This window comes from Columba livia, chromosome 1 (assembly GCF_036013475.1).
Source record: "Columba livia isolate bColLiv1 breed racing homer chromosome 1, bColLiv1.pat.W.v2, whole genome shotgun sequence".
NCBI classification, from domain to species: domain Eukaryota; kingdom Metazoa; phylum Chordata; class Aves; order Columbiformes; family Columbidae; genus Columba; species Columba livia.
Genome location: NC_088602.1, coordinates 55,027,762 through 55,053,707, shown reverse-complemented (window position 1 = coordinate 55,053,707; position 25,946 = coordinate 55,027,762). Strand labels below are relative to the sequence as shown.

General features: G+C 39.1%; 1 protein-coding gene across 3 annotated transcripts in view; it reads left to right on the top strand.

Moving 5' to 3' along the window:
• ABCC4 (ATP binding cassette subfamily C member 4 (PEL blood group)) overlaps positions 1-25,946 on the top strand; it is a 157,157-nt gene that overhangs the window by 108,541 nt on the left and 22,670 nt on the right. For all 3 annotated transcript variants that reach the window (XM_065056982.1, XM_065056990.1, XM_065056995.1), the window contains exons 21-29: positions 143-293; positions 925-1,044; positions 4,877-4,987; positions 6,503-6,603; positions 8,762-8,953; positions 13,515-13,670; positions 17,542-17,631; positions 18,099-18,271; positions 24,388-24,493. In XM_065056982.1, coding sequence (XP_064913054.1) covers positions 143-293; positions 925-1,044; positions 4,877-4,987; positions 6,503-6,603; positions 8,762-8,953; positions 13,515-13,670; positions 17,542-17,631; positions 18,099-18,271; positions 24,388-24,493 — 1,200 coding nt within the window. The remainder of the gene's footprint in view (positions 1-142; positions 294-924; positions 1,045-4,876; positions 4,988-6,502; positions 6,604-8,761; positions 8,954-13,514; positions 13,671-17,541; positions 17,632-18,098; positions 18,272-24,387; positions 24,494-25,946) is intronic.

Sequence of the window (25,946 nt, the reverse complement as noted above, 5' to 3'; positions counted from 1 at the left end):
CCTATGTTATACAATGGATCCACTCTTAAATTTGGTAGTTATGTTTAAATATGTGTTTCAGTAGTGTTAAATAGTTTTATAGTTGTTCTAAATGAAATTCTTCTGGCAAAGAATTTTTTATTTTGTTTCTATTGTGTTGCAGACTCTCCTACAGATTTTTGGTGTGGTGGCTGTGGCTGTGGCAGTGATTCCTTGGATACTCATCCCCTTAATTCCACTATTTATTCTTTTCATTTTTCTCCGACGATATTTCTTAGACACTTCAAGAGATATTAAACGTCTAGAATCCACAAGTATGTAGTTTGGCGGGACTTAAAGTTAGCTTGAACCCTGCTTATTATTATGTGAAATGCCAATGTTTTATAGACAATCCATCAAAGATTTTTTTCTTTTGCTATGCAAATAACTTCCTTATTGCCTTGGTTCTTGCCTGGTGAATTACATGCTTAACTCCTGTTTTGTGTCATGATAAACCATAGGTATGTCAGTTCATCTGTGAAGTAAGTGAAGCTAGTTAAGAACATGCTAAATTGCTGGTCCTTGGGACCTTGCACGCACATACTAACGGTGTTTCTGACTTAATCTGATTCTTGTGCCTGACTTTAGCTTGTCCTTAATGTGAAATATTAAGCACTATGAATAACAAACATGGGTGGCTTATGTCATTAATAAAGCTCAAAGAATTCCTTCAGTGACGGCTATTGTTAAAGACCTAAGACACATTTGTGTAAATTAATCTGCCTGGCTGTCTGACTGATTCTAATGGAGTAAGAAGGCTTTGGTTTAAGATATCACATATTTATTCTAAAAGGATGCAGCACAGTAACTTGTACGGTTATATATAAAGTAGTAGGATTAAAGATAAGTGTGGTACAAAATATTATCCTTCAGCTATTGCTAAGTTACTCTCATTTCCCTTTGTAGCTCGAAGTCCAGTCTTCTCCCACTTGTCATCATCCCTCCAGGGACTTTGGACTATTCGGGCTTTGAAAGCAGAGGAAAGATTTCAGAAATTATTTGATGCACACCAAGACCTCCACTCAGGTTAGTGATGAATTGAAGTGAAAAATCAAATACTTTGCTCTGTAAGAGCGAAATATCTTATGCCTTCAGTGACATGCATATAATGTACATTGAAATCAGAAGGAGCTGTGCATTTGTCTCTGTAGGGTAAAGTTTCTCTATTAGAAGAAAAACGTTTATTATCTGTCTGGATTTTGAGAGTTTACTTTTGGCTGTTAAATAGTTTGAGATACCCACACATGTTTTAAAAATGTCTAAGATAAACATTTTAAAGTGTGCCTGAAAATAATATTTAAATAATCATTTTTGACATTTTTCCTGGATTCCATCTTTAAAAAGAGAGAGGGGAAACCAAGAATATTATGAAGCGTTTAATATTAAATAGTGTGCTAGGAGTGGACAGAGGTAATTAATATAAGTCATCTTGGAAAAGCTTCATAAATCTTACTTCTTTTTTACTTTGAGCAGCTTTCAGGGCTCAAATGTAATATGCAGCATTAACATGACCAGAACACATAAAATATTAGTATTCTGCATGTATAAGTAATATAATTCAGGTTTCCACTGTGATTCTTTACCTTCTGACAGTTAAATGTTCTCTATTACAATGGTTTTCAAGATGTAGTAGAATGCAAGTTTGCAATTTTGTGTTTGTCAGGTAAGATCTTGAATTTCCTCTGTTGTAAGACATACAATTATATTTTATGGCGCCTTTTTTGTAATTTACAGATTTCTAAGGCTTCAGACCGGACCAGCTGATTTTTTCTGACATATGATTTATCATAGGCTGTAGAACTGTGCGCACCAACCTCTGTGTTGAGCCCAGTAACTTGTGACCAGGGCAATATATCTTCCAGGGAGTCACCTCTAGCTTTGAATTCCCCATTTCTCAATATTTTCAAGTTACTACTTGTCTGACCAAATCAATTTTACAGAAGCTGATAGCGAGTGAACACAAAGTTGATTTTCAGCTTCGTTTTAAAATACATGTTTAGTGGATAAACTGCATATATAGGTTTCACTGTACAAAGAGGACCATGACCTTTAAAAGAAACATTTTCTCATATTTTAAGGTCAGACCTAAGGAACATAAACACACTATTTTCCAGTTGTTTTTATGCATCTCTCTAACAAAACTGCCATTAATACCCCTGCTGGGCAGTTTAGGAACCTGCCTTCGAGATTAAGCTTCAGTGCTTATAGTCACACTCTTTGGTGTGTACCTACATGCTTCATCTTGGTGTCTTTCCCACCAGAGTGTTAGGGGTGCATCAGCTTGCTTAGCGTGTGTGTGGGTTTTGGTCCTCAGAGGGAATATGAGCCAGCAATGTGCCTGGCCAGCAGAGACTACTGGACAGTGTTAAGAGGAGCACAGCTAGTGGAAGGAGGGAAGTGATTATCACCATCAGCACTTGTTAGCCCACATCTGGAATCCTGCCTCCATCTTTGGACCTCCAGATATCAGGAAACACTGTGACAACCTGGAGCGAGCTCAGCAGATGGACCACTGAGGTAGTCAGGGGACTAACAGGAGAGATCTACCTGTGAGGAGAGGCTGAGGAAACAGTGCTTGTTCACCTCACAGAAGAGAAGGCTTGGAGAGGACTTAATGGCTGCCTTCTGGAACCTGCAAGGATGTTACCAAAAAGACAGTCAAGCTCTTCTCAGTGGTACATGGTGGGAGGAGTGAAAAAACGGCTATGACAGGAGGTCTTTAACCTGGATTACAAGGAAAAATATTTTCGCTGTGAGGACAGTCAAGCAGAGGAGTAGATTGCCCAGAGATGTCGTGCAGTCTCCATTCATGGAGATTTTCAAGACTCAGCTGCATAAAGTGTTGAGCAGCATGGTCTGACCTTGGAGCTGACCCAGCTTTGAGCAGGTGGTTTAACTAGAGGCCTCCTGAGGTTGCTTCCACCCTGAATGATTCTTTGATACTAAACATGTGCAAACAAGAGCCAATAGAAGAGGACACCTTTAATACTAGCTCACAGATTTGGAGTCCTGTGTTCTTAAATCCCCCAAAGAGTTTTAAACTCTTGGCTGCATCACAGAAAACTCTCCCAGCCAGCAATGTTTTCGTTTAGTGCTTTTGACTGTAGTGGTATTCTCTGTTCAGGGCTGACAAGACTCTTGCTCCATATCCTGTTTCAGGGGTGCCTATGAATTTGATATTAAATAATCTTTAGATTAAAAAAATATCTAAAAGGCATACTGAGATTTGACCAAACTGTAGTTTCCTAGCTGCCAGAGCAGTATCTCCGTAAGCAAGCTTGTGAGTCGTGAGAAGTTATGTCATGATGAGTTGTTTTTAGTCCTCATGAATGCCATGTTCCTACATGCACAGCAACTGGCCCTGGTTACAGAGGAAGTTTGCAGAATGACCCATCACAAGCTGGCAACAGGATCAATGGAGAAAAACCTTAGAGCTGAAAAAATCTGCAACCCAAATGTCCCATTTCCTGGTCTTACAACTATACTGTTGCACCAAAAATGGCCTTCTGTGTCACCAGGAAGCTGTCACAGGCCGTATTTCCAGGGTCACTCGGATCCTGGGTCCCTAATTTATCACAGTGGATTCCTTTTCTGGACCTAGGTTTATGATGATGTGGCACTTTCTTCTGCACATACCGTCCAGTGTGCTTCAGTGTGGTCCATTAGACCACATCAGTTGTATTTTTAATGAAACCAGTGGTCAGGCATATGCAGTTAGGGTTTATGTAAGTGGGACTAAGAGGTTACCAGCTCTGGACCTTACTTGGCTGCCTGTTGTCATCCTCACTCTTTCCCTCCACTGCTCCTCGAAGTTATTGCCCTCCTGCACTTCTGTTGGCTGAATTATTGATTTGATCACTTCGTAATCTGGCTATACAAAATGATCTGGCTTAAAACCAGGATTACCTCCTCTCTTTTTATAAAAGGACGTTGTTTTGGGTTTGTTTTTTTTTCTTTAGTTTGAATCTTTCCCAGCACTGGGCTAAGGAACAGTGAAACAATTGAAACAGCAGTGATCTTTAGCACGGAGTGATGACAAGTGATGCAGAAAGGGTTGAGCTGGTAACCTTCTGCTGTGAGTTGGTGGCAGCTGGAACAATTCATCTGACTGCAGCCTAAGCAAGACATAATGTCACATGTTGTTATGACCACTTGACTTCTGGTTTTGGCCCTGAATTCAAGTGCTTTGCCCTCTGTATTACAGTGTCTTTTTTTGCTGTCTTCTATATCTTGTACTGTAGCATATCTATCTGGGATGAAATTTAGCACCGAATTGTGGACACCTGGATGTAAGTGCCCAGTGGAGATGTCCACCTGTGAGCTCCTCCAGAAGTAGATATGTGCATTTAGTCAGTTGAATTGCTCTGTAGCTGCATTGGTTGTATTGAGTGGCTCTTACGGGGGTTTAACTGGCTGCAGCTGCCCTCTAAAGACTTGGCTCTGACAGTTGTGTTCTGATATGCTCTAGCTAAAAGCTTGTAGAACCTAGTCCAGCTACAGCAAATGTAGTTGTACTTCTGCCTTTAATACAAGAGTCTTGAGTCCACTAGAGTTAAAAAAAAAAAGGCTGCCATTTTAAAGAAATGGACCATGCTTCAGGTCTTGACTGTTGTTCTTCCTATTACTGTTTGTTGTACCAGCTGTGGTTGCTGTTAGTTTGAAAACTAGGTTAGACTAGGTTAGTTTCAGGAAAACTGGACGAGACTCTGATCATCATCAGTCCGTACAGATGTGCACTTGAAGATGTCAGTGTTTTTTTTAACAACTTATAATATCAACACAAATTAATTTAATAATAATTATACAGCTTGGTTTTCCAATAATCCACTGCTCTTATGTCTTTTTAAATACACTTTAGAGGCCTGGTTTCTATTTTTGACGACCTCGAGGTGGTTTGCTGTGCGTCTGGATGCCATCTGTGCCATTTTTGTAATAGTGGTTGCTTTTGGTTCCCTGCTTCTCGCCAACAGTAAGTACAGATGTTAGAAAAAGTTCACCCAGTAGTTACCTTCTATAGTAATGTCTAACTCTTTTTCGTAGTTTGCTGTTTCTAATTGTTTAAGGACTGTAATTAAGTTCAGTGTTTCTTTCTAGATCATGACCTCAGTCTAGGGCACTGGGGCTGTATCTGCTTTCCTGCAAATACTGGAGGCAGTTCAGACATCTTCTGGGCTTAGGCATGCATCTCCCATCATCCACAAATGGGCAAACAAACTTGCAGATCTGTAGTCTTCGCTTTTGAGATTCTGACTTTCAGAGTAATAACAACAAATAAATCTTCTTTCTCTTTTTTTTTTTTTTTTTTTTAATTTTTTTTGTTTCTCCACCTTCGTCTTTCTTTTTTGGGCCTACGGGGTTTTGCTTTTCATACTGCAACACCCACAGAGTTGCTTCTTAACATTTTTTTCCTTTCTACGCATAACACAGTAGGCCAAAAGGCAAGCTAAAATTCCGAGGGATACTCTCCTAATATCTCGGATCAGCAGGATAGGCCAGTTCCAGTTCGCCTCATAGTAGTACATTTTATGTTCTCTGTCACTCATGAAGTGTCATAAGTGTATGCATCATCCAGGATGTAATTGGGTTAGATGTACGAGGATGAGATAGTCATCTAAAATATGAAGGAAGAAGTAATTATCTTGGACATGAAAATTAGTGCTAATTTGCTGGTTTTGTTTCTTTTCTTTTTCTTTTGGATAAGTTCTGTATATGCATGTGTGTTTTAAAATTTGAACACACTGTGCTGCTCCACACTGAAACTTTTGAGCTAAGTTTGATGTTATTAGAATGCAAAAAGACAAGTCAAAACAATGGTACTGAATCTTCCTTGCCTCTGGATAAGGAGTAGCTCTCTTGAAGTCAATAGAGCTATGCTAGGATAAAGTTCAAGTAAGTCAGAGGACAATCATGCTTAATATTGAGGCGGACAGAATTAATTTATTTTGTGAGAGCAGGCCCACTGAACACAATAAATGCTTTTATGAACAGTGGGGGAAATATTCTGTCCTGTTATTTTATCTGATCACTTACAAGAGTACAAAGTTGATGTAAATGTTTGTAACTTATTGTGAAACCATTTTACACTATTTTTTGCTTAGGTTCAGGGGCTGATCTAATTCCCTTAGAAACAAGTGAAAAGTTACTAATGCTTAGTCAGTTAGGGATGATCCTAACAAGCCATGTGAGTATGGTATTGACACTGAACCTCAGTTTTTAGATAAAATGCCAGGCCAAGGAGAATTTGGATTATCTTTTCAAATATAGAGACAATTACCAAAACATACAAAAAAAAAAATGCAGCAAGTAGATGTATTGCCCAGAGCGACTCATTGCGTAGATGGCAAGTACAGTGTAACCAAACAAAATTCTGGCTGTGATGCTTCCATCATGTAAGTAACCTCATGAAAGTGAAATTAACTAGGATTTTGTGTAATTACCAGTGTACCTATTTGATTCTCTTTTTCTTCTTTTCTTTGTTCTGCAGCTTTGAATGCAGGGCAGGTTGGTTTGGCGCTGTCCTACGCAATCACCCTCATGGGAACATTCCAGTGGGGTGTTAGACAAAGTGCTGAAGTCGAAAACCTGGTAATGTTTATTTCTGCCTTTCCACCTCTTGCTTCCTTTTCATGGTTGTGACATGAGGTCTTAAGGGTGGGATTCTTCTTAATTAACTGAGGACATTAATACCTTAGCAAGCGATTGAGGTACAACTTACAGTGTGTAAAGAAAAATAGCTTCTTCCAGGGTATCATTTGTCTGACTGATTTTTTTAATGTCTATTGAGATGAATAGTGCCCAGTGATTGTCCCTCTCCATTGACTGTAAGGGAGGCTTTATAACCTCCCTTTACAGCGAAGACTGTGTAGTTACAGCATAGACAATTGCATTGCAACTCAATAAAATTGCAAGGAATTAATCCCTCTCTATAAGTAAGACTTTTTTTTTAATATTTGAGGTTTTAAATTTATTACTGCTTATTGTATTTTTAAATTTGTTTTATGTCACTTGTGGCACTTTTAGGGTCTTGTTAATTCATTATCAAGGCTTGTATATTCTGGATTTGTTGTAAGTTAACAAATATTTGAAACTAGTTGTTTATATTCAGCTGAGAGGATTGTGTGTTTTCCAAGGTATAAAATAAAGTACCTTCCACCTATTTACTAGCGTATTCTAGTTTGCCTATTTACTTTCTTAAGTTAATAGATAAGAAAAAAATACTATAAAAAGAACATACTGAGCATAAACATGGGGGGGTTTGTGTTGTTTTGACAACTGAAGGTTACTTGTAATTATGATTTGCTGACCATATGTGCAGTCCTTTTGTTAATGTTACAAAACCATCTCTAATAACAGAGAAAATTAATAATTGTGCTAGATTTGGGTTTTTTTTGCCTAGCATGTTGCTTCTTCAGAGCATTTTTCAAACACGAATAAACTAGTGGTGACAGACTTTGGTGAGAAATGGGGTGTTTTGTACTAGTTGGGAGGTTTTGGAAGTGTCAGTCTGTGGGACTCTTATGTACTAGGTTACTCTCTTGGAGACTGATTCAGAAACACTTTGGAGGAGAAAGGCTTACCATTCCCTAAGCTGACTTTGATGTGGAATGTTGATCATTTTATGGAGCTATGATTAGCATCGACTTCTTTGACAAGTGGACATCCACCAAAGATCCCTTGTTATTAAGGGCTGACTACATCTTGGGGAGGCAAAAACATTTCCTCTCTATTCTACTCTGCCATTCCTTCCTTATATGTTATTCCCTGGAGCTTATTTTGTAATGTGGAAAGGGAAGGTGGCAATGAATGAGGTCAGGGAACTTGCTGTCTGGTGACCTTTGCCCTTAAAACCACTCCAGGCAAAATAAGCGTACCAGATACCTTTATGATGTTTGCTTTGTTTTGTTTTGTTTTCTCAGAATCCGTCTGTGAATGGGTATAAGTAAATTAAATTAATTGTATTAGGAAGTTGTATGGGTCAGGATGCACACCAGAGCCTAAACAGAACTTTAATTATTTGTCCAAGAGCAAAAAGGTTTCTAGATAGCTCAACTTTGGTTTCTCTTCGTTTCCGTAAGATTAGCGGCATTAGCAAATATTGCTGTTTCTTTCATATCTGGTGTAAAATGTATAGGAAAACAAATTTTATTGCAGATGAGTCATTAATCATGTAGTAACAGCTATCTAGGACTGTGAAGTTGCTTGTGACAAACATATTTAAAATATTTGCTGGGGATGAGCACAGTGGTATTGATAAGGACAGAAAAAAGGATGATGAAGCCAGTAATTTGATGCTAGTAGCTGTCATGCATCTGCCTGTAGCTCATATGGCAGTTTCATTTCTAGCTTTGTCTTCCGAGCACACAATGAAATGGTGTCATCTTAACCAAGACTGGCAAACAACTCTCATAGCTTAAATTTCTTAATACTTACGCACATACATAGATTTGTAATTAGTCACCCTGATTAGAAATTAATGCTTATGGCTGGATTTATGTATCATGATAGATTTGTGTCTTTAGTAGGACATGAGATGCATTCTTTCCACTTTTTCAGTTGTATAAAGAAAGCATAGAATAATACCAAATACTCTCATCTGTGCTTAAAAGAAAAGCTCTGGAATAATTTGCATTGAGTCTTTATAGCAAAAATACACACGCACATATATATTATATATGGATGCAGTATTTGCAACGTATGCGAGAAGCTGAAACTTACGGTTATGTGTCTTCTTTCTTCCCCTTAGATGATATCAGTAGAAAGAGTAATGGAATACACAGAACTTGAAAAAGAAGCTCCTTGGGAGACCAACAAGCGTCCACCACCTGAATGGCCAAGCCAAGGAATGATAGCATTTGAAAATGTTAACTTCACTTACAGTCTAGATGGACCTCTGGTGTTAAGACACTTGTCTGTTGCAATTAAACCAAAAGAAAAGGTATGTATATGGCTGTCTTTAGCCTTTCACAGAAATTAAGCCAAGATGATAAGCTGACAAGAGGTTATGTGATAAAAATACATTATAAAATGTATGTATGTATGTATGTTAGGAAATTGGTAAGTGTTCTTTTAAAAAATAAGCCTTAGTCATATTTAATAGCAAAAGTTGGAGCCTATTTATTTTCCGTAAATGTAGCATAGATGTGTCTGGGAATATGATGTTTCTGTCCATCAAAAAAAAAGGTTAAATATATTTGATAATTTTCTGATAAAATTTGGGTTTCATCAAAAAATGGCAGACGTTCAAAACTCAGACTAAGCCTCAAATGTCTGTTCAAATCCAAAGCAACTGGAGCTTCATTAGGAAACTGGGGATTCGGTAGAGGGAACATAAATGGAACAAAGGGTGTCAACAGAGAAGGTGAACAGAGACAATTGAAAATAAGGAATGTACACGCTCTAGCAGAGCCCACAATGGATGGGAGAAGAAAGAAATACAAATCAGTTCCGTAAGTTTAGAATTGGGGATTTCATTTCAGTTCCTTTCGGCTACCAATCCAATTAACTGTTGCCATTAATTAGATTGGTAGCCAAAAGAAACATAGAAATAAGTGTCTTTCTCCTCTGCAAATTTGACTCTTCCTCCCCAATTTTGACACCATCCAAATTGGCAACAGGCTGCAGGGGAGGTCTCCCCCACAGACAAAATTGAGTTAGAGCCCTGCAGAGTTAATTTGTGCTTTGCCATATTTCAAATGCGCATCTACTTTTTTGACTAGGATGTCTTCCCTGGGAGGCTGGTTCAGCTCTATCCCGTCACTGCCCTGGCCTCATTTATAACATACTTTTCCATTCAGTCCCAAACCTGTTCTCTTGCTCAGGTGGAGCTTTTTAATAACATAAGTGTTAGCAGAATTCAACCCAACTTTGCTCCATGGAGATGATGTATATGGAATTTTAGGTATGGGTGAGTTAAAAATGCTGTTTAAGAAGAAGAGCAAAAAGGGATGTTTATCTACTCTCTACTTTTCTTGCCTATGGGCCATCTCTTTAGCTGTTGTAGGTCATTACAATGTAACAGCAGACAAGCAGATTTACATTTCGTAGTGAGAGACTAAAATAAAATAAAATAAAAAACGGAAGCAAGAGATATTTGCAGCAGATGACTCAGTCCTTGGTGGGGCCAGGAGGGGAAGGGATGACTGGGGGTATTTATTTTTGCTGAGTGATTATACTGTGGTTTTGTCATCCTGAAGTGAATTTGCCCAGCTCGAAATTATTGCCAAGAACTTCGTGTTTGTTTTCTATGATGTTTTGCACAACACTGCAGTAGACTGCCACTGTGTAAAATAAATCTCCCAAGCATCTGTGCCCCTTATAATGGTTTTAATTATGGAGAAGTGTCTCTTCAGAACCAGGTTTCCGGACCTGCTGGGGATTCTGACCGTGTGGCTGTCAGCGACGGCTGTATCCCCGGCTCATATAGGCGTCTGCTGGCTGCAGTGCCGCTGGCAGGGTGAATCAGCTGCTGTGCTTGTAGAGTTTTTTTGTGGCCACCCCAGCACCCAGTTTGGGCAGCTGTAGGTACAGTAAGAATGGATGATTACTAGCAGGTCGCTCGTGCATTAGGGTCTCTTCTGATCCACTCAGCGTTGAGTGTTTCCATACAAGCAAAGCAAGCGAGGAAGGGACTCCATTTTAACATCTTTACTAACGTAGCAGTCTGCTGGGGACAGGCCACAGAGTGCTCACGTGAGGAGCACTGCCAGCAACCGGCTGTGAGTCACCTCTTCAGCTGCCTTTTCAGGCTAGACACAAGAAAGAAATTTTTTACAATGAGGATGGTGAAACAGTGTCCCAGGTTGCCCAGAGAGGTGGTAGATGCCCCATCCCTGGACACATTCAAAGCCAGGCTGGATGGGGCTCCGAGCAACCTGATCTAGTTGCAGATGTCCCTGCTCATTGCGGGGGGTTGGACTAGATGACCTTTGAAGGTCCCTTCCAAACCAAACTATTCTATGATTTTGTATTATAGCTGCAGCAGGAGAAGGTTAGCATGTGCAGCCTTGGGTTTTAAACACCACTGTCTTTGGTTTAGGGTGCTTATTAATGCTTATTGACTAATACATTGTTAAATTAATCTTGTCTTGATGGATCCTAAATCTGAGGGTATGGCTACATGGAAAAAGTTAGGAGGGTGAGGGTCTAGATTTACGGCATGACAGCTGTTCACGTAAATACTCTCACAGTGTTGCACGAGAGGGAGGTTACCTGAGGGATAACAAAGACAGGGGTGGTTTCAGTGGAGTAGTTGTCGTGCTGTAAACTCTCTCTTATTTTTTGTGCAATTCTACTTTGAAGTACAAGTGACACTTGGATAATGATGAGCCTGGTGTAGCAGGTGTACTCCTGTGTGTGCGCATGGCTTGTGTCAGGCGACAAAATCCTGACCATGTGATTCCTGTTAGGTGGCTGGGACTCCCATTTGCAGACCGTCGCTGTGTTTGCACTGGCTATGAACATTGCTCTCTGAAGAATACAATATATAAAAAAAATTAAATAAATGTGTATACTGAGAGCTGTTTCAAATTCATGTAAATTTTCAGCAGCCTGTAGTCAATTGGACCAAAAATACAAATAGATTCCTCCAAATACTGAAGAGCATAGTCCTTTCATTTGATGCCAAACTGAAAGTGGGATTTTGACAATATGCAGAGCAGCTGCATTTTTATTTTAAGTATCAATGTATTTTTTATGTTTTTTTTATATCCTTAATACAATACTTTATATCACTGACATTTACAGAGAAACAATTGAACTTTTGTCTTCACAGCTCTGAGTGTCTGTGTTCTCCATTCAGCATTTTCTTTCTGAGCTGGAGTGTAACTGTTCAGAACTATTTTTCCTTTGTTTCACTGATATGATTTACAACACTAGACATTTTATCATTTTTTGTAACAGATTTACTTAAATTAGGCTGTATCTTTAAGAATAAGCACTGTATAAATGTTAATTAGTTTATATACAATAGCACAATAATGAAATGTTGGATGAAATTGTTGAATCGGAAAATAGAAGTAGAATATGCAGCAGAAGTTGCCCCTCGCAGTATGCTGGTTCAGTGCTTTGTGTGTTTTGGATCAAATGTGGGCACTGCTACTTAGGCTGAGCTTAGTGTCTCTTGACTCTTAAGAAGTTTCTCTTTGTTCTTTGGTGTAATGTTTCCTGTGCTCAATTTCATTCCAGCAGTCATTACTGCATACAGCTGAGTCTCAGGCAGTGGGTAATTGCCCTCTGGTGTCTGTACGTATCCTCATGAAGGTTTTCATGTTTCTTCCTCCCTTCTGCACCTCAATCACTTTGCCAGGCTATATCGTACATGTTTTATCCTCATAAATCCTTCCTCATCAAATCAGTATCTCCAACCCATTTTAATTTTATGTTGTGCTTTTCTGAACTCTTTCCAGTGTGTTGATTTCTTTCTGGAAATGTAGCAACTAGAACAGAGTGCAGGAAATACAGAAATCCTGCCAGATCAGATCTGTGTAGAGGTTTACTCCCATCACCTTCTCTGATCCAATTGATTACTGTACATTGTTTTCTCTAATAATCCTTTACCTGAAGACAACATATTAAAAAAAAAATAAAAGTTTGCTCTTCAAGTAGTATTTAATCAACACTAATTATGTGTTTCCTCTCATTTATTAATGGACCTACTTTCTCCCAAGTGTTGGTTTCATATGAAATATTTGTATGTCTTAACCTGTTGTAAAATATGAGATTGCTAACTTCAATGACATTTTCTTTACCTCTTTTTTTCTGAAAGCATTGCTTTTTCACATTGAATACAGCTTCTGATTTTTTTTTTTTGGGGGGGAGGGAACATTTGAAACCTGAATCACTGTGATTTTATTATTCACTGTTTCTCCTGTTTGGAAAGGAATTAAATCTTGCTCACATCGCCTTTTCAATACTTGCGTCCTCTCTGTTGAAATTGTTTGAAGCATGAATACAGTTTATAATCCTTCTGCTAGTTTTGGCTTTGTCTTGGCTTTACAGTTTGATTGTTTTGAAGTACTTCACCTTAACCATGCTAACCAAAATCAGTCTCAGTTATTTAAAATGGGAATACTGCTTATACATTGTTCCCAACGTGCTTTGTGGGAATCCTTTTTTGGATTGAGAAGTAGATGCATACCTGAAATTATTTGCCTAACATCACCCAGCAAACCAGGTTCACTAGAAAAATTAGCAGGCTCGAATCACATCACTCTATACACCAAGCCACTTTATCTTGTTTGCACAATAAAACACCACACATTAAGGGAAAATCTTTCACCTTTGAATATGATTCAAGAAATTGTTTGGTATCCAAGTGTCACCTTAATCCAGGCTGATTTGAGGGAAGTTTCTCCTCTTGAAAAAATGTTAATTATAAGCAAGTTTTATTTGGTGCTTGTTCCACTATAAATGCTGTGATGTTGTAAAACTGTTGCTTGACGTATTAATTGATCTTGAAAAGCTCATGGTTTAATTGTACAAGCTTGGCTTCTCTGTAGGTTGGAATAGTGGGAAGAACCGGAGCTGGGAAGAGCTCTCTGATAGCAGCTCTCTTTCGCTTGGCAGAACCTGAAGGAAGGATTTGGATTGACAAGTACTTGACGTCAGAGCTAGGGCTCCACGACTTGCGGAAGAAAATTTCCATTATACCTCAGGTAAGAGAGTGACTTGGTCCGCTATAAACATTTTCAATATAATGCTGTAGTATTTAAAATACTTTGCCGGCATATGTTTCCCCTGCACCCTTATATGAAGTAAACGTAGAAACTTTAGTGAGGTGTTACTCTTAGTTGAGTAAGGTCTTGGTTATTTTAAGGTAAAAAGAATCAGCTTTGGGAACTGGAATGTTTTCTTTCTAGGTTTCTGTCTGTTCTTCTGGAATACTTGTGAGTAGGTGTTATCAGTTTGCTGTTGTCTTATAGTCTTGGAAGGAGTAGAGAAAATCTCCCAGAAATATACCAAACTTCAGCAGTTCTCTGAAATCACTTGATCCTTTGGCAGCAAGGCGTGCCTGCTGCATTGCCTGAAACCTCCCTAGTAAGGGACTTTGAGGGGACCACTCTCACCTCTCTGGTCACCCCTGTGCAAACTGACTGAGGCAAGGTCTAGAAAGAGCAAGTGTGCCAAATAGAAGTGAGCTACCAGCCTTTCCATTATTTGTAGAGGGCTGGACAGGAGGAGACCAGGGGAACGGACAAAAAAGTGGGTCACTATGATCCAGGAATAACAACTCAGGGAGATTTAGAAGCTGAAGGTAGGAAAAAACCTAAAACAGAGTTGGGAATACCCTCATCTTTGGTGCTGAAGCAGAAGAAAGAATGTTCCAACAAGTTCAGTACGTCACAGGTCTTCTCTTCTGTGGTCTTACTTTCAAATGAGACATTGAGTCAGAGAAGGGTTATATATAACCTCAAAACTTCCTGAAGGCAGAGCCTGTGCAGGTTCCCATGTTCCATGAGATCTCTGATCTCTTCTCTGATCATTTGCTCTCCACTGGAGAGGGAGGAGGCTCATAGGCTGCAAGTGCAAAGTCATGTTTTTGGCAAATAATTTGTCTGGGATCTTCTAGCAGGTAGATAGAACAGCTGGAAACCAGAGGAATTAGTTTGCCATGTTTAACATTAATTCTCAGATCTCTGTATTTTATTGCAGAAATTGTATTTAGAGTCCGTACACCATCTTCCTATCTGAATGTTTGCTAGCCTGTTGGCACGATGGCATTCAGGGTATATTACTTTCTTTGAATTGAGAATCTGATAAAAATGATAATGAACAGTGGTTCTAAGCCTTTCTTGATTACCTGATTATTTTTTTTTTTAATATGAGTTGGAGAAAAGCAGCAAGTATGCTATTATTAAAAAAAAAAAAAGAAGATACTCCTCCAGCAATTGGATTGTTGCCTAATGCAGGATGTCTTTTGTTTCTGCATGCTGAAGGCTTTGTTATTGTACAGTGGAGGTACTCACTGGAACTAGTCATCTTTTGTACATAAAGAGGACTTTACGTGGATTTAAGTGCTATTTTTTTGCATGCAGTGTTCTCATGAAAGTAGATGATCATCAGTTCATTCAAGGTCTACAGCTTTTTGAAAGCCTTGCATGACAGGTGATTTCTGCATTTGGAAGAATTCAACCCAGTTGAATAAGACAGAGTACTGAGACAGGAAGATTGCTGGTCAAATGCAGTTTCTATGTGCTGAGTGCTGCAGATGCTCAGAGTTCACTGCGTTTAATTATACATGGGTTTTTTTTTCACATATTGGTCTGTTGACATGGTTGTAAAACTATTTTAATCCAGTTGAGTTCTGTGATTTTTTTTTTTTTTCAAGTTCATATGATAGGGTTTTCATCATGGTCCCAAAGGGTTTTAAGTGTCTGAAAACTAGCACATAACATTTCTTTTCTACATAAAGGAAGACTTGTTTCCACTAAAAATATGCAAAACTCTGTGGTGGTGGTAGTAAGAAGAAGAGGAGGGTTTGGAAAAAGGTTTATACTGTAGTAAACTGAGTGATAGGCATTGTCTTGCACTGTGTTAATAATAGTGTCAATAACAGAAATAGTAACGTAACATCAGGTAGTTATTTTGCAGCAAATATCTTCATAATTATGTGGGAAGCTAAAAAACCAGAGGGAGAGATGCTTATTAAAATTACAAAGCATGCTAAACAGAACCATTCCTAGAGAGTGATGAGGCAAGACTGGCATTTTCTTATATGTAAGTTTAAATACCTACCTGGAGAAATGAAGATGTGCTTAGGCTTCTAATTGCTTGCTTGGATGGAGCTGTGTGAAGGTTGTGTTTGTAAATCTTTTCTATGCAAATGTTGTCTGCCTCCCTGACTGCAAGCATTTTTACAACAATTATTTACAGGTTTGTCTTATTACTTTCCTCTCATAAACCAGACTATTTTAAATAATAATCCGTGTCAGAAATGATAATTAAAAAATAGCCTTATCTTCTGTTGCAGTACATGTCTGTTATTAGGACTTTTATAATAGTTACGAACACTTTATAAATTCAGCTTCTTATTTCCCAACCTGTAAAAGTGGATTGAAAAGGAAAATAAATGTAACAATACCTTCGAAACCCACCAAATGGTGTATTAAAATATGTATTGTTAAACAAATTGCTTTCTAGGTGTTTTTGAAGAAAAATGTTCTTTAGCCTGTTAATGTTTTTATTAAATCCTTTTGTTCATTCAACAGGTTTTTAGTGACATGTTTTGCTAATGCAAGAGATACTTTAAAATAATTGGCATGTTATGTCAAGAAATGCGTACGTTCTTTCACATTGCTTGTGGCATGTTCTGTCTTTGTTAATCCTTTTATACCACTCAGAGTGGTTTAGAAATGAAAAGACACAATAAAAGGGTCAAGGTCTAAATTCTGTTCTGATTTGCCGCAGCCCTTTGGAGAGCTGGGTATCACTGGGGTTAGGTGGAGCATAAGTCACGACAGAGGTTAATCTCAAAGTAAGCTCAAGTTATCAAATGTAAGTTTAGATTTTATTTCCTAGGGGAGAAAAAAAGAAAATGTTTTGCATAAGATTTCTCCAATTTAAAGGAGACTGCCAACATGATGAATGGTCTCCATTTGTGATTAGCACTATTACAGCTTTTGACTTGTTGTTGTTGTCTTTGTGTGTGGTATGAAGAGGAGTTTAGCCCTAAAGTCGTGTCAGTGCATGACTCTCAGGTCTGGCAACTCACATCAGTGAGCACTGATCTGTTGCTTAAGGAGTTCTGGACTAAAAGTCATCTTCCGCTTCTCAAACGCTACATTTTTCAGTGTGAATTGATTTGTGCCAGTTTGATTAATGATCTGTTAACTGGTCTGACCGGGAACTGAAGTAGAACAAAACTTGCTTCGACCACAGGTAATAAACCCACAATGCTGTTTGAATGGGAGAATATACTGATTTGACTCCCTGGTGTATTTTGATTTAGAGCTTTGCCCAGCAGTGCTCCAGTTCTGAGTGAGCTTGCTTTGATGCTGTGGCAGTATAGATTAACATCAATCTGTATATGTTTAAACATTGTGTTGTAATGGTGAAAGCTGTTCCTTTTAGGAGCTGATGGTAAAACTGAAGGGCTTTTATGGTATGAAATGTAAAAAGAAAGAAGGAAAAAAAGAAAAAAAAAAAACCAACCCTGCCCAAATGTAATTTGGGCGTGTGAGCTCATTGACAGTGGTAGTTGTTGGTTTTCATTAACAATACCAGGAGAAGAGCGATGATTTCATGTAGGTATATAGATAGCTTGTGGCATCAAAACAGTGGCATGTAAATGCCCGTTTGAGTACCGACATAACTGCGTACAGCAATTTGCAAACACACCTGTCCTGTTTGGTACATTATCTTTAAGCATGCTATTGTGAAATACTCCTTTACATTTCATGAAAGACAGCTTGTTGTTGTGTATTTCTGTGCTATTGTTGATCTAGGTTAGTTCTGATTATTATTAAATTGCCTATTGCAATAGAAAACCTGTGTTTATAATGGATTGCTAATTTTACTGGGTTTTAGGAGCCTGTTTTATTCACTGGAACTATGAGGAAAAACTTGGATCCTTTCAATGAATACACCGATGAAGAGCTGTGGAATGCCTTGGAAGAGGTGACTTTATTAAATCTAGTGATGTACATCTGATAATTACAAGACAAATAACACTATGGTGCTTGTGTGCATTAGGTTTTAGATGTTTTCATCAGGTTTGATAAGGGCATGCCGTTGATGGAAGAAGGTAGACCGTTGTGTGTGCATTTGTGTGTGTTTGGGCCTGTGTGTAGACACGTATATTGTTATGTAGGTCTTTTATTAAAAAATTATCCTTTGGGATGATGCTTTGGTTGCGCTTTGATTCATATCTTCATTTTAATGAACATTAATAGATTCTTAACAATGCGCTTTAATGTTTTTAGAATTTTAATAACTGACACGCTGTGTAATCCAACTTGGCACTTACTCGTTTTATGTCAGAATATAAAAGGTAAACCTTGGATAGTTATTGTTGTGTCATCAGACACACAATAGCTGATTTAAAAGGGAGTTACTCATCCTGCAATATGTTGATATGTCAACAGGTGCAACTGAAGGAGGTTGTGGAAGATCTACCTAATAAAATGGAGACGCAGCTGGCAGAATCTGGGTCTAATTTTAGTGTTGGTCAGAGACAGCTGGTGTGCCTTGCCAGAGCAGTTCTAAAAAAAAATCGGATCCTTATCATCGATGAAGCAACAGCAAACGTGGATCCAAGGTAAAACCAAAATCTGTCTTGTTAAGATAAGCCACTTTTTCTTCTAATATGATCATCTGTACTGTAGAGATGAATTTAAATGCTTTGTACTTCTCGTAGTTTGTATTGCTGTTTTATATTTTTAATGATCGCATGTTAATTAACTGTTCAAAATGGGGCGGTTGAGCTTTGGCTACAGAGCAGAAGATACAAACTAAGCGCTCAAAATATCCATAATTTCAGTGCATTCCATAAAGTAGGGAAATTAATATTCAAAGTTTATCTGTCCTGCAGCCATAGACAAGAAGACAAGAACCATGGCGATGAACGCTGGTAACATCAGAATAGCCACGAAACAAATTGGCTTCTGTTGATTTCTGGAAGAAATATCTTGGAAATAAGTAAAAATGAATTAAGTGATTAATTAATCCCCCTTGCCCAAAAAACCTCCCCACACAATATGGGGAAAAAAAAAAAAGAAAAAGAAAAAAGAAAATAAAAGAAACTGGAAAGGTGAAAAATTGGCCGTAAGCGAAACAGGATATTTCTGGTTATGAGGTGCTGTTCCTTCAGATGGCTCGGCTGCCGGTGTAATAAGTTACAGCTAAAGCAGGGCCTAGGGGGAAGGTAAGCTGTCCTAAACACCACAGGAATTACAAAGCAGATTTGGAGATGTTTAAAGCTACAGGAGGGACCAATTTATCATTCATTATTTTGTCTTGTATAACTCAGGCCAGCAGAACTTTCCTGAATTCATTCCTGTTTGAACTAGAGTGTACTTCCAGCAGAACATCCAACCTCAATAGAAAAAAAATTCAATGACAACCCTTGTTAAATTGTTCCAATAGCTAAGTACCCCCACTGTTAATTTCTGAAACATTTGAAACACTGGTGGAAATATTTTGGAAACAATACTGCAAATGTACTGCATCAATTATTCTGGGCTGAATATATAGTTCCAACAAACTATGGCTTGAGGGAGAACTCAAAGTCCAAAGAGGACAATAACACAGCAAGTCCCTCAAACAGATGCATTAAGGATTTTGTATGTCATCTGGGCGTGACTCATTTTTATAACATCTTCTTGGGGGAGAAGTGATGCCACTAGGGTAGCTTTGCAGTTCAGCTGACAGTGTATTTCTAAAACCTTTAGAGAAGTGCATTCCCTTCCCAGAGGTTCTCTTTTTTTCTGTTCTTTTTTTTCTTCTCTTTTTTGACTATTATTTTATTTTTAGCTGAGCACTGATAGATTAACCATCATTAATCATAGCTGTGGAAATTTAATACCATCTTACCCATCCTCCCTATTTTGGCATCTCACATGTGTATGTTCTCCACTTGCGCTATCCTTTTAATTGATCTTGATTAATGTGCACTGCAATATATATTATAATAAGGTTGATGTTTGTTTGTGTCCACTCTAGGCATAACAATACAAATAATAACTTGGAACTTTTCCTTTGAATCCGGTTTGCATTGCTGTCATTATTACCTTTTCCTTCATGTGTTGCTATAACTAGAGCCAAGTATTTTCCAGCTGTGCCACCTGATAGGGTGTTCATCAGGAGATGCTGATGTGGGTTGCTTAACTGAGCAGTTAGGGAGGCATTTTTGGCATGTAAGGAAAACCTCCCCCTCTCCTGATGCACAGCCCCCATGCCTGGCATCCCTTTCTCTCTAGCCTGGCGACAAAGCACACACCGTGTCAAGCATCTGGGGTAGGAAACTGTGGGGAGCCGCCGCCAGCTCTGGAGATACTATTTCTATTTTTGGGGGTTTTTTTCTGTCTCTTGATCTCTTTGCCTCTCCAGTGTCCCTGGGGCAGAGGGATTCACCGCTATGTTCCTTTGGCTCAGCTGGGCCGCCCTTGTCTGCTGCTGAGTGAAGCTGAGCAAAGGAGTGAAGGGAAGGAGTTTATAGAGATCATCCTTCTCCCTCCTCCTTACATCTTCCAGCTCCCATAGGCTGCAGGGTGGCAACGCTGTCGTGAGGGAGAGGAGGAGTTTGCCGTAAGGAAGGTTGCCCCAAGTCAGGCTGCTGGCATGTTTTACATTATGGCAGATGTTTGATTTGATCTTGTCTTCTTGGTCCTGACGCCGGCATTCTCACCCTGAAGAATGGAGTCGTTTTAAAGCAGTTGAACCGTTCTGGCAAGTTGTATGAAATTTGGAGCAGAAGAGCTGAAAATCTTTCTGTAGTTGCTTTGGTGATATATTGAAACAAAGTCCTTAGTAATTGAAACTTTTTAAAAATACTGAGTAAGTTAAACTTACTGAGCTTTCTGCACACTGACTACAGCATTATGCGTTAACTCATATTTTTACTGCTTATAGAGAACAAAACTTAAGGGGATCAGTGCACTGCCAGGTTTTTTTGTTGGTTGATCATTGAGTCTGGTAAAAACGGCCGTCGCACATAGTTCAGTTCATTAGCCAGTTTAAGCTTGTAAGGTTTAACCTTTTGTTACATCTAACTGCTTTCTGTAACTATTTCTGTTTTGGAGAAATTATCCAAAACTACTCAGGAGTTGTGTAGTGTGTGGTCAATCCAGGAGGACATTACACTGAAGACAATTACTTATGCAGTGTTCCTTTCAGCAGCTTGGTTGCTTCTCATTCAGGTCCTATTTATTCCTGCTCTTTAGATAGTTTTCTTTTTATGCAGTCAACTAATTCATGTTACACCAGATCTTGGGTTTCTGTGAAGCTTGGTGTTAGATCCTCAACCTGCAGTGCCAGTGGGACGGTTAATACCACCATTTTTGTGCTTTCTTGTTGTGCTGTTCCTTGCAATGGGGAGTATCGTGGTTTCCATTTTCATATAATCAAATTAGGGGCTGAGCCTTTGTCATCCAGTTTTGTTATTCAGGTTGCATCTTTGGTTACTAATGTGCCTGAAAGATGATGGGGTTTGATCCACTGAGACAGGTGATGGGATCACTTGGCACCTGCCTGGCCACCTTCTCAGTGTGGGTAGGTGCCACAAAGGGTCTGTTGATGCCCTGAAAAAAAGGGACAGAAATGCTGCTTCCTTTGGCACTTTTCTTGAGGGCAGGCAGCTCTAACTGGCATGTGATATAGTCTCTACATCCTGTCAGCATGTAATTCTGTACACACACCTTTTTCTTAAGTCTTCTAGATTTTCTTGCCTTTGCTACCTTCTTCCTGAGATTCCTCTGGAGGTTAATGATGGTGCTTCTGCCTGCCACCCCAAAAACTATATTCCGAAAGCTGCCATGAACCTTAGAAAGTCCTTCTCAGCAGACATGTCTGTGTGAGATTTCATACAGCAATATTTGAAGATGGATCTATTAGGTCTGTTTCTGATTACTTTGTAGTCTCGTTTTATAACACTTGTCACACCCACAATATGGCCAGCAGTTTCTTGTTAGGGATAAGTGTATATTCAAGAAATACCTGTTTAACATAATAGTTTGATAGTATCTATCAAAGAATGAGAAATGGTTTCTATTGTAAATGTAGGAAGAGGTGGTGCTGTAAGGAATGCATGGTAATAAAGGAAGATAAAATAAACAAATGCAGAGGACAGGGATGTTCAAGGATAAGGCGTTCTCCTCAGATAACAGCAGGAATAACCTGGGAGTTACAAGCCATTTTGAGACCTTTAAAAAGTTGTTTTCCAAATTCCTGAGCAAGCTATGAGTGGCTGCTCTGTGGTAGCTCTGCAGGAAACCTCACCTTGAGCTTGACTACACATAATTCTAGGGACTATTGAACCTTTTGTTTCTGTTTCGCTGTTCTAACCATTGCAGAGAACACATCCTGCTGTCTCTATGAGCCTCTTCCCTACAGAGAGTTTTCATGTATGGCCTTGTTTGTTTTTTTTTTTTTATTTTTGAAAGTAAGAGTATTTAGGTTGTTAAGGCATTGCTGAGAAGGAAGTGCAAGCAGATACACGTTAACACTGGGGTGAAAGCACTGTGTTGTGTGGCAAAGCTGTGATGTGTGGCATTAATGATGAGCAACTTCCTTTTCTTAAGGAGACTGCTAACACATGGGGGTGAAGAGCTGTGTCCTGACTTCTCCCATCTTCTTCCCTGATTGAGTAGTGGCTTTGGTTCGGAAGGAAGAGTTGAGGAACACCTGCTTCCCACCACGTTCTGTAGCTTCCTTTAGGAAGAAGAAGCAGCAGAAGGACCAAACCTTCTCAGGCTGCAGCCCAGAACACGGTTCTCTTAAGCTCATGACAGCTTAAATGTTTCTGTCTCCAGATGAAGATGCGTGGGAACTCATACTTAACTGTTTACATCTTCCTTCTCTCTGATGATTTGTCCTGTCATCATCACGGATCTCTCTGTTCCTTTGTTGTGTTGATTGCTTAAAGTTAGTTTGTAGCAGAAGTCATGTTCAGTCCTTCAGAGAATGAGCTTGTGCTTTCTACTGTGGCAACTTAATGGTTACCCCATTCCTCTAAGTCATCCAGTTCTTCCAGTGTTGTCTTTGTCCACTTTTTATTGTTAGTGCACTCTGTCATGGTGGCATCAGAACAATTCTTTTTGCTTAATTTATGAAGTGATACCACATATTTATCGTGTGTAGACAGATTCAATGTAGAGTACTACTTCTGCCTAAAAAATAGTAATGTGTCAGAGGAAGACGTGTTGCATGAATCTTTGTTGTATTTTATTTGATCTTTTCCAGTTAGACTTAACAATTTGAAGAATTAAGGCTTTGCAAGCAACTGGTTGAAGCTAACATGGCTGCCTCAGTATACCAGTTTACCCAGATACCTCCTTTTAAGTTCATGTACAGCATTTATTATTCTCTAGTCATTATATATAAAAGTACAATTTCATGTCTGAACAGAAATCCTGGTTATGAGACCCATACCTTTAAGTGTGTGACATCTAGGCTGGAACTTCCTTGTCTCCAGCCAGTACATTTTGAGCTCTTTGTGTCTTCTTTTTATCTAGGGTGATGGTTTTAATTTCTGTACCTGCCTTCCCACAGTGCCTTTTTCTCCATCATCACCTTTCGTTGTGTTTTTGAAGGCTGATGGGCGGTATGTGAGTGTTCACATGGCCTGGCGTTGTGCCCAGCTTGGGAGCCGAGGCTTCCTGTGCCGTGTGGGCTGTCAGGTGCTTCTAGAGGGCATTCAATTAATCCCCTGACGGCTCCCTCCTTCAGGTGCTCTGGTTCACCTTCCAGCCATGCCTTTCCCCTTCCATGGACTAAGGACTATATAGATTTCCACATTTAAGCCTGACTGCTATGCGCTAAGTTAGGTGGTGTCAGTGCTTCCTTCTCCTGTAGAGTTAGTTACTTTAATAATTTCCAGTTTTATGAGTGTTGCGCCTCTTTTGCGTTAATGCTTGTTTATACAGCTAAAAAACATTTTTGTGTCTTATGTGTCTTCTGGTATAATTTTGTTTCCTTTTCCGGGTTCTCAGCTTGATTTGTGGCAGTTAGACACTGAAATACAGGGTTAAAGTGAAGTGTTCATTCTTTACAAGTCTTACGTGTCTTCCTGATATCCTTTTCTAAAGTGGTTAATTCATATAATGGGTTGAGGCTCTTAAGTTGAAAGGTTTTATCCCATTTTTTGGGTTGTGTGTTCCAGTTAACACTCTTGATTTACGAAATAAGCCTAATTTTCTTTTTTTCTGTTTTCAAGTTCTTGAGTTAACCACGTCCTTTGTCAGATCCCCTTTTGCTTTTGAAATTAAGAACTTTAGTTATAGGCTGTCTCGTGTTCATTCTTCGGTTGATTTGCAGTGAAGGATATTTACTTTCACCAACTTCACTGCTTGCACAAACTAAGGCTTAAAATAACAGTGACTTTTTTGGTGTAGAAATCTGTAGGAATATCTGATTCTATAGTATGTTCCTGTTTCTGTAGGCAAAGCCTGAGAAATCAGTCCCCTGAAATAAAACCTATTGCTCTGCTTGCAAGAAGAAATTCTTTCCTTCCTAAGTATTACATGATAAATTCTGGAGTATGTTTCTTGATATTCCTCCAAGTTATCTAGTATGACAAGAGGAAGAAGCACTGTTATGACTTCATAAGTGTATTTCCCACTATACAGTAGTGTTTGGTGAAGTCATGAAACATACCTACCATTCAGTTATCCCTGCAAACATCTCATTTTTGTCTGTATTGCTCTTGCTGTGTTTCAGAACAGATGAGTTCATTCAAAAGACGATCCGTGAAAAGTTTGCTCACTGCACAGTGCTGACCATTGCACATCGCTTGAACACCATTATTGACAGTGACAGGATTATGGTAAGACAATTAACTGCTTAAAATTCCCTTTTTTTTTTTTTTTTCTGAAGAAGAATAATGTTATTGACACCTTCGTCTTAATTTTGATCTAACAGTGGGCAGAGGTTTAAGATGTACTTTAGGCTTACCCTAGTTATCCTAGTTACTGTGGTTGACAACTCATAAAACTGTAGAAGTGATGACCTGAAAAGACTTCTTACATTGTCTGGCCCTGTGGTTTCCAACCTGCGAGGCACAAACCCATTGCAGGTGAGGCACAGCAGCAGACCTGAGCAAATAAATTCTGCCAGCAGTAGGAGCTTGTCAAGGCACACCCAAGAGGCTCCGGACGGAGTCAGCTGGATTCGGTCAGGTCTATTAATTCAGTGTTGGTGGGCTGAGGGAGGCAGCAGCAATAGTTGGTGGTGTGGGATGTGTGAGGAGGAAGTGGTGGAGGTTCTGGGGCAGGACACACAGAGGTTTAAGGATGCAGCAGTTGCCCTGGGGCAAGGGTGGTGGTGGGAGAAGTGGAGCTAGACTGGTGAGGTGATGAACATGGTCAACTTTCTAAAGCGAGGTTCAGACAGAAAAGATGAAGCACTACCAATCTAGCAACCTTTGCCATCTTTGTTCCCCACAGAGCAGTGATATATACTCTGCCACTGTGAAATATCCTCTCTGCCATCTTGTCTGCCGCACGGTGCATTGCACACGCACAGAAATTAGGAAATACTTGCTGATTATTTTCATAAAGGCAATGGTCTTCCCCAGGCTCTCAGGAAATCAGTCTGGTTTGCATCCTTGAAATGATGTGCAGCTGGCAGTTTTGCAGTTTTCTGCAGTACGAACAGGAGCCCTTTGCAAGCATTTTCTTCACAGTAATTGACGTAGTGGGCAAACCATGTTCCTGAATGTAACTCAAATTTAACTGGCCTTCAAGCAGAAATTAACCTTCACTTCTCAGTGGTAACCTTAAAATAATAATTTCTGCAACTTTTTCTTTTGTGAAAATGAAGCATGTTAATTCCATCAATGTTTTAAAATCTGTGATTGAGTTACAATGGTTACCTGAAGTACACAAAACGAACCAATTGGATCTACTGAGGTCAGCAGTGTTCTGAGGAGTAGAATGAAGCAGATTGCGAACTGAGTGATTATAGTTTACTTACGAAGATAGAAACCAGCAGAACTACAATAAGTAGTCATATAATTGCAAGCATTCAACATATAATAAATAAATATTTTCTTCACTGGTGAATACCTCCCCACAGGTCTAATGGATATGTTGGTGTTTTCTACAACTAAAGTGAACAAAAGATTTGTGAGGAAACAACTATGACCTAATTAATAGCTGTGTGTGTTTGTTAGCTGTCCAAAGGGATTTCTGTGGGTTTTGATTCATTAACTACCATTAACATGTTATGCACAGAATGCTCTTTCCACGAAGATGCTTTCTTACTTTTGCCTTTAGTAT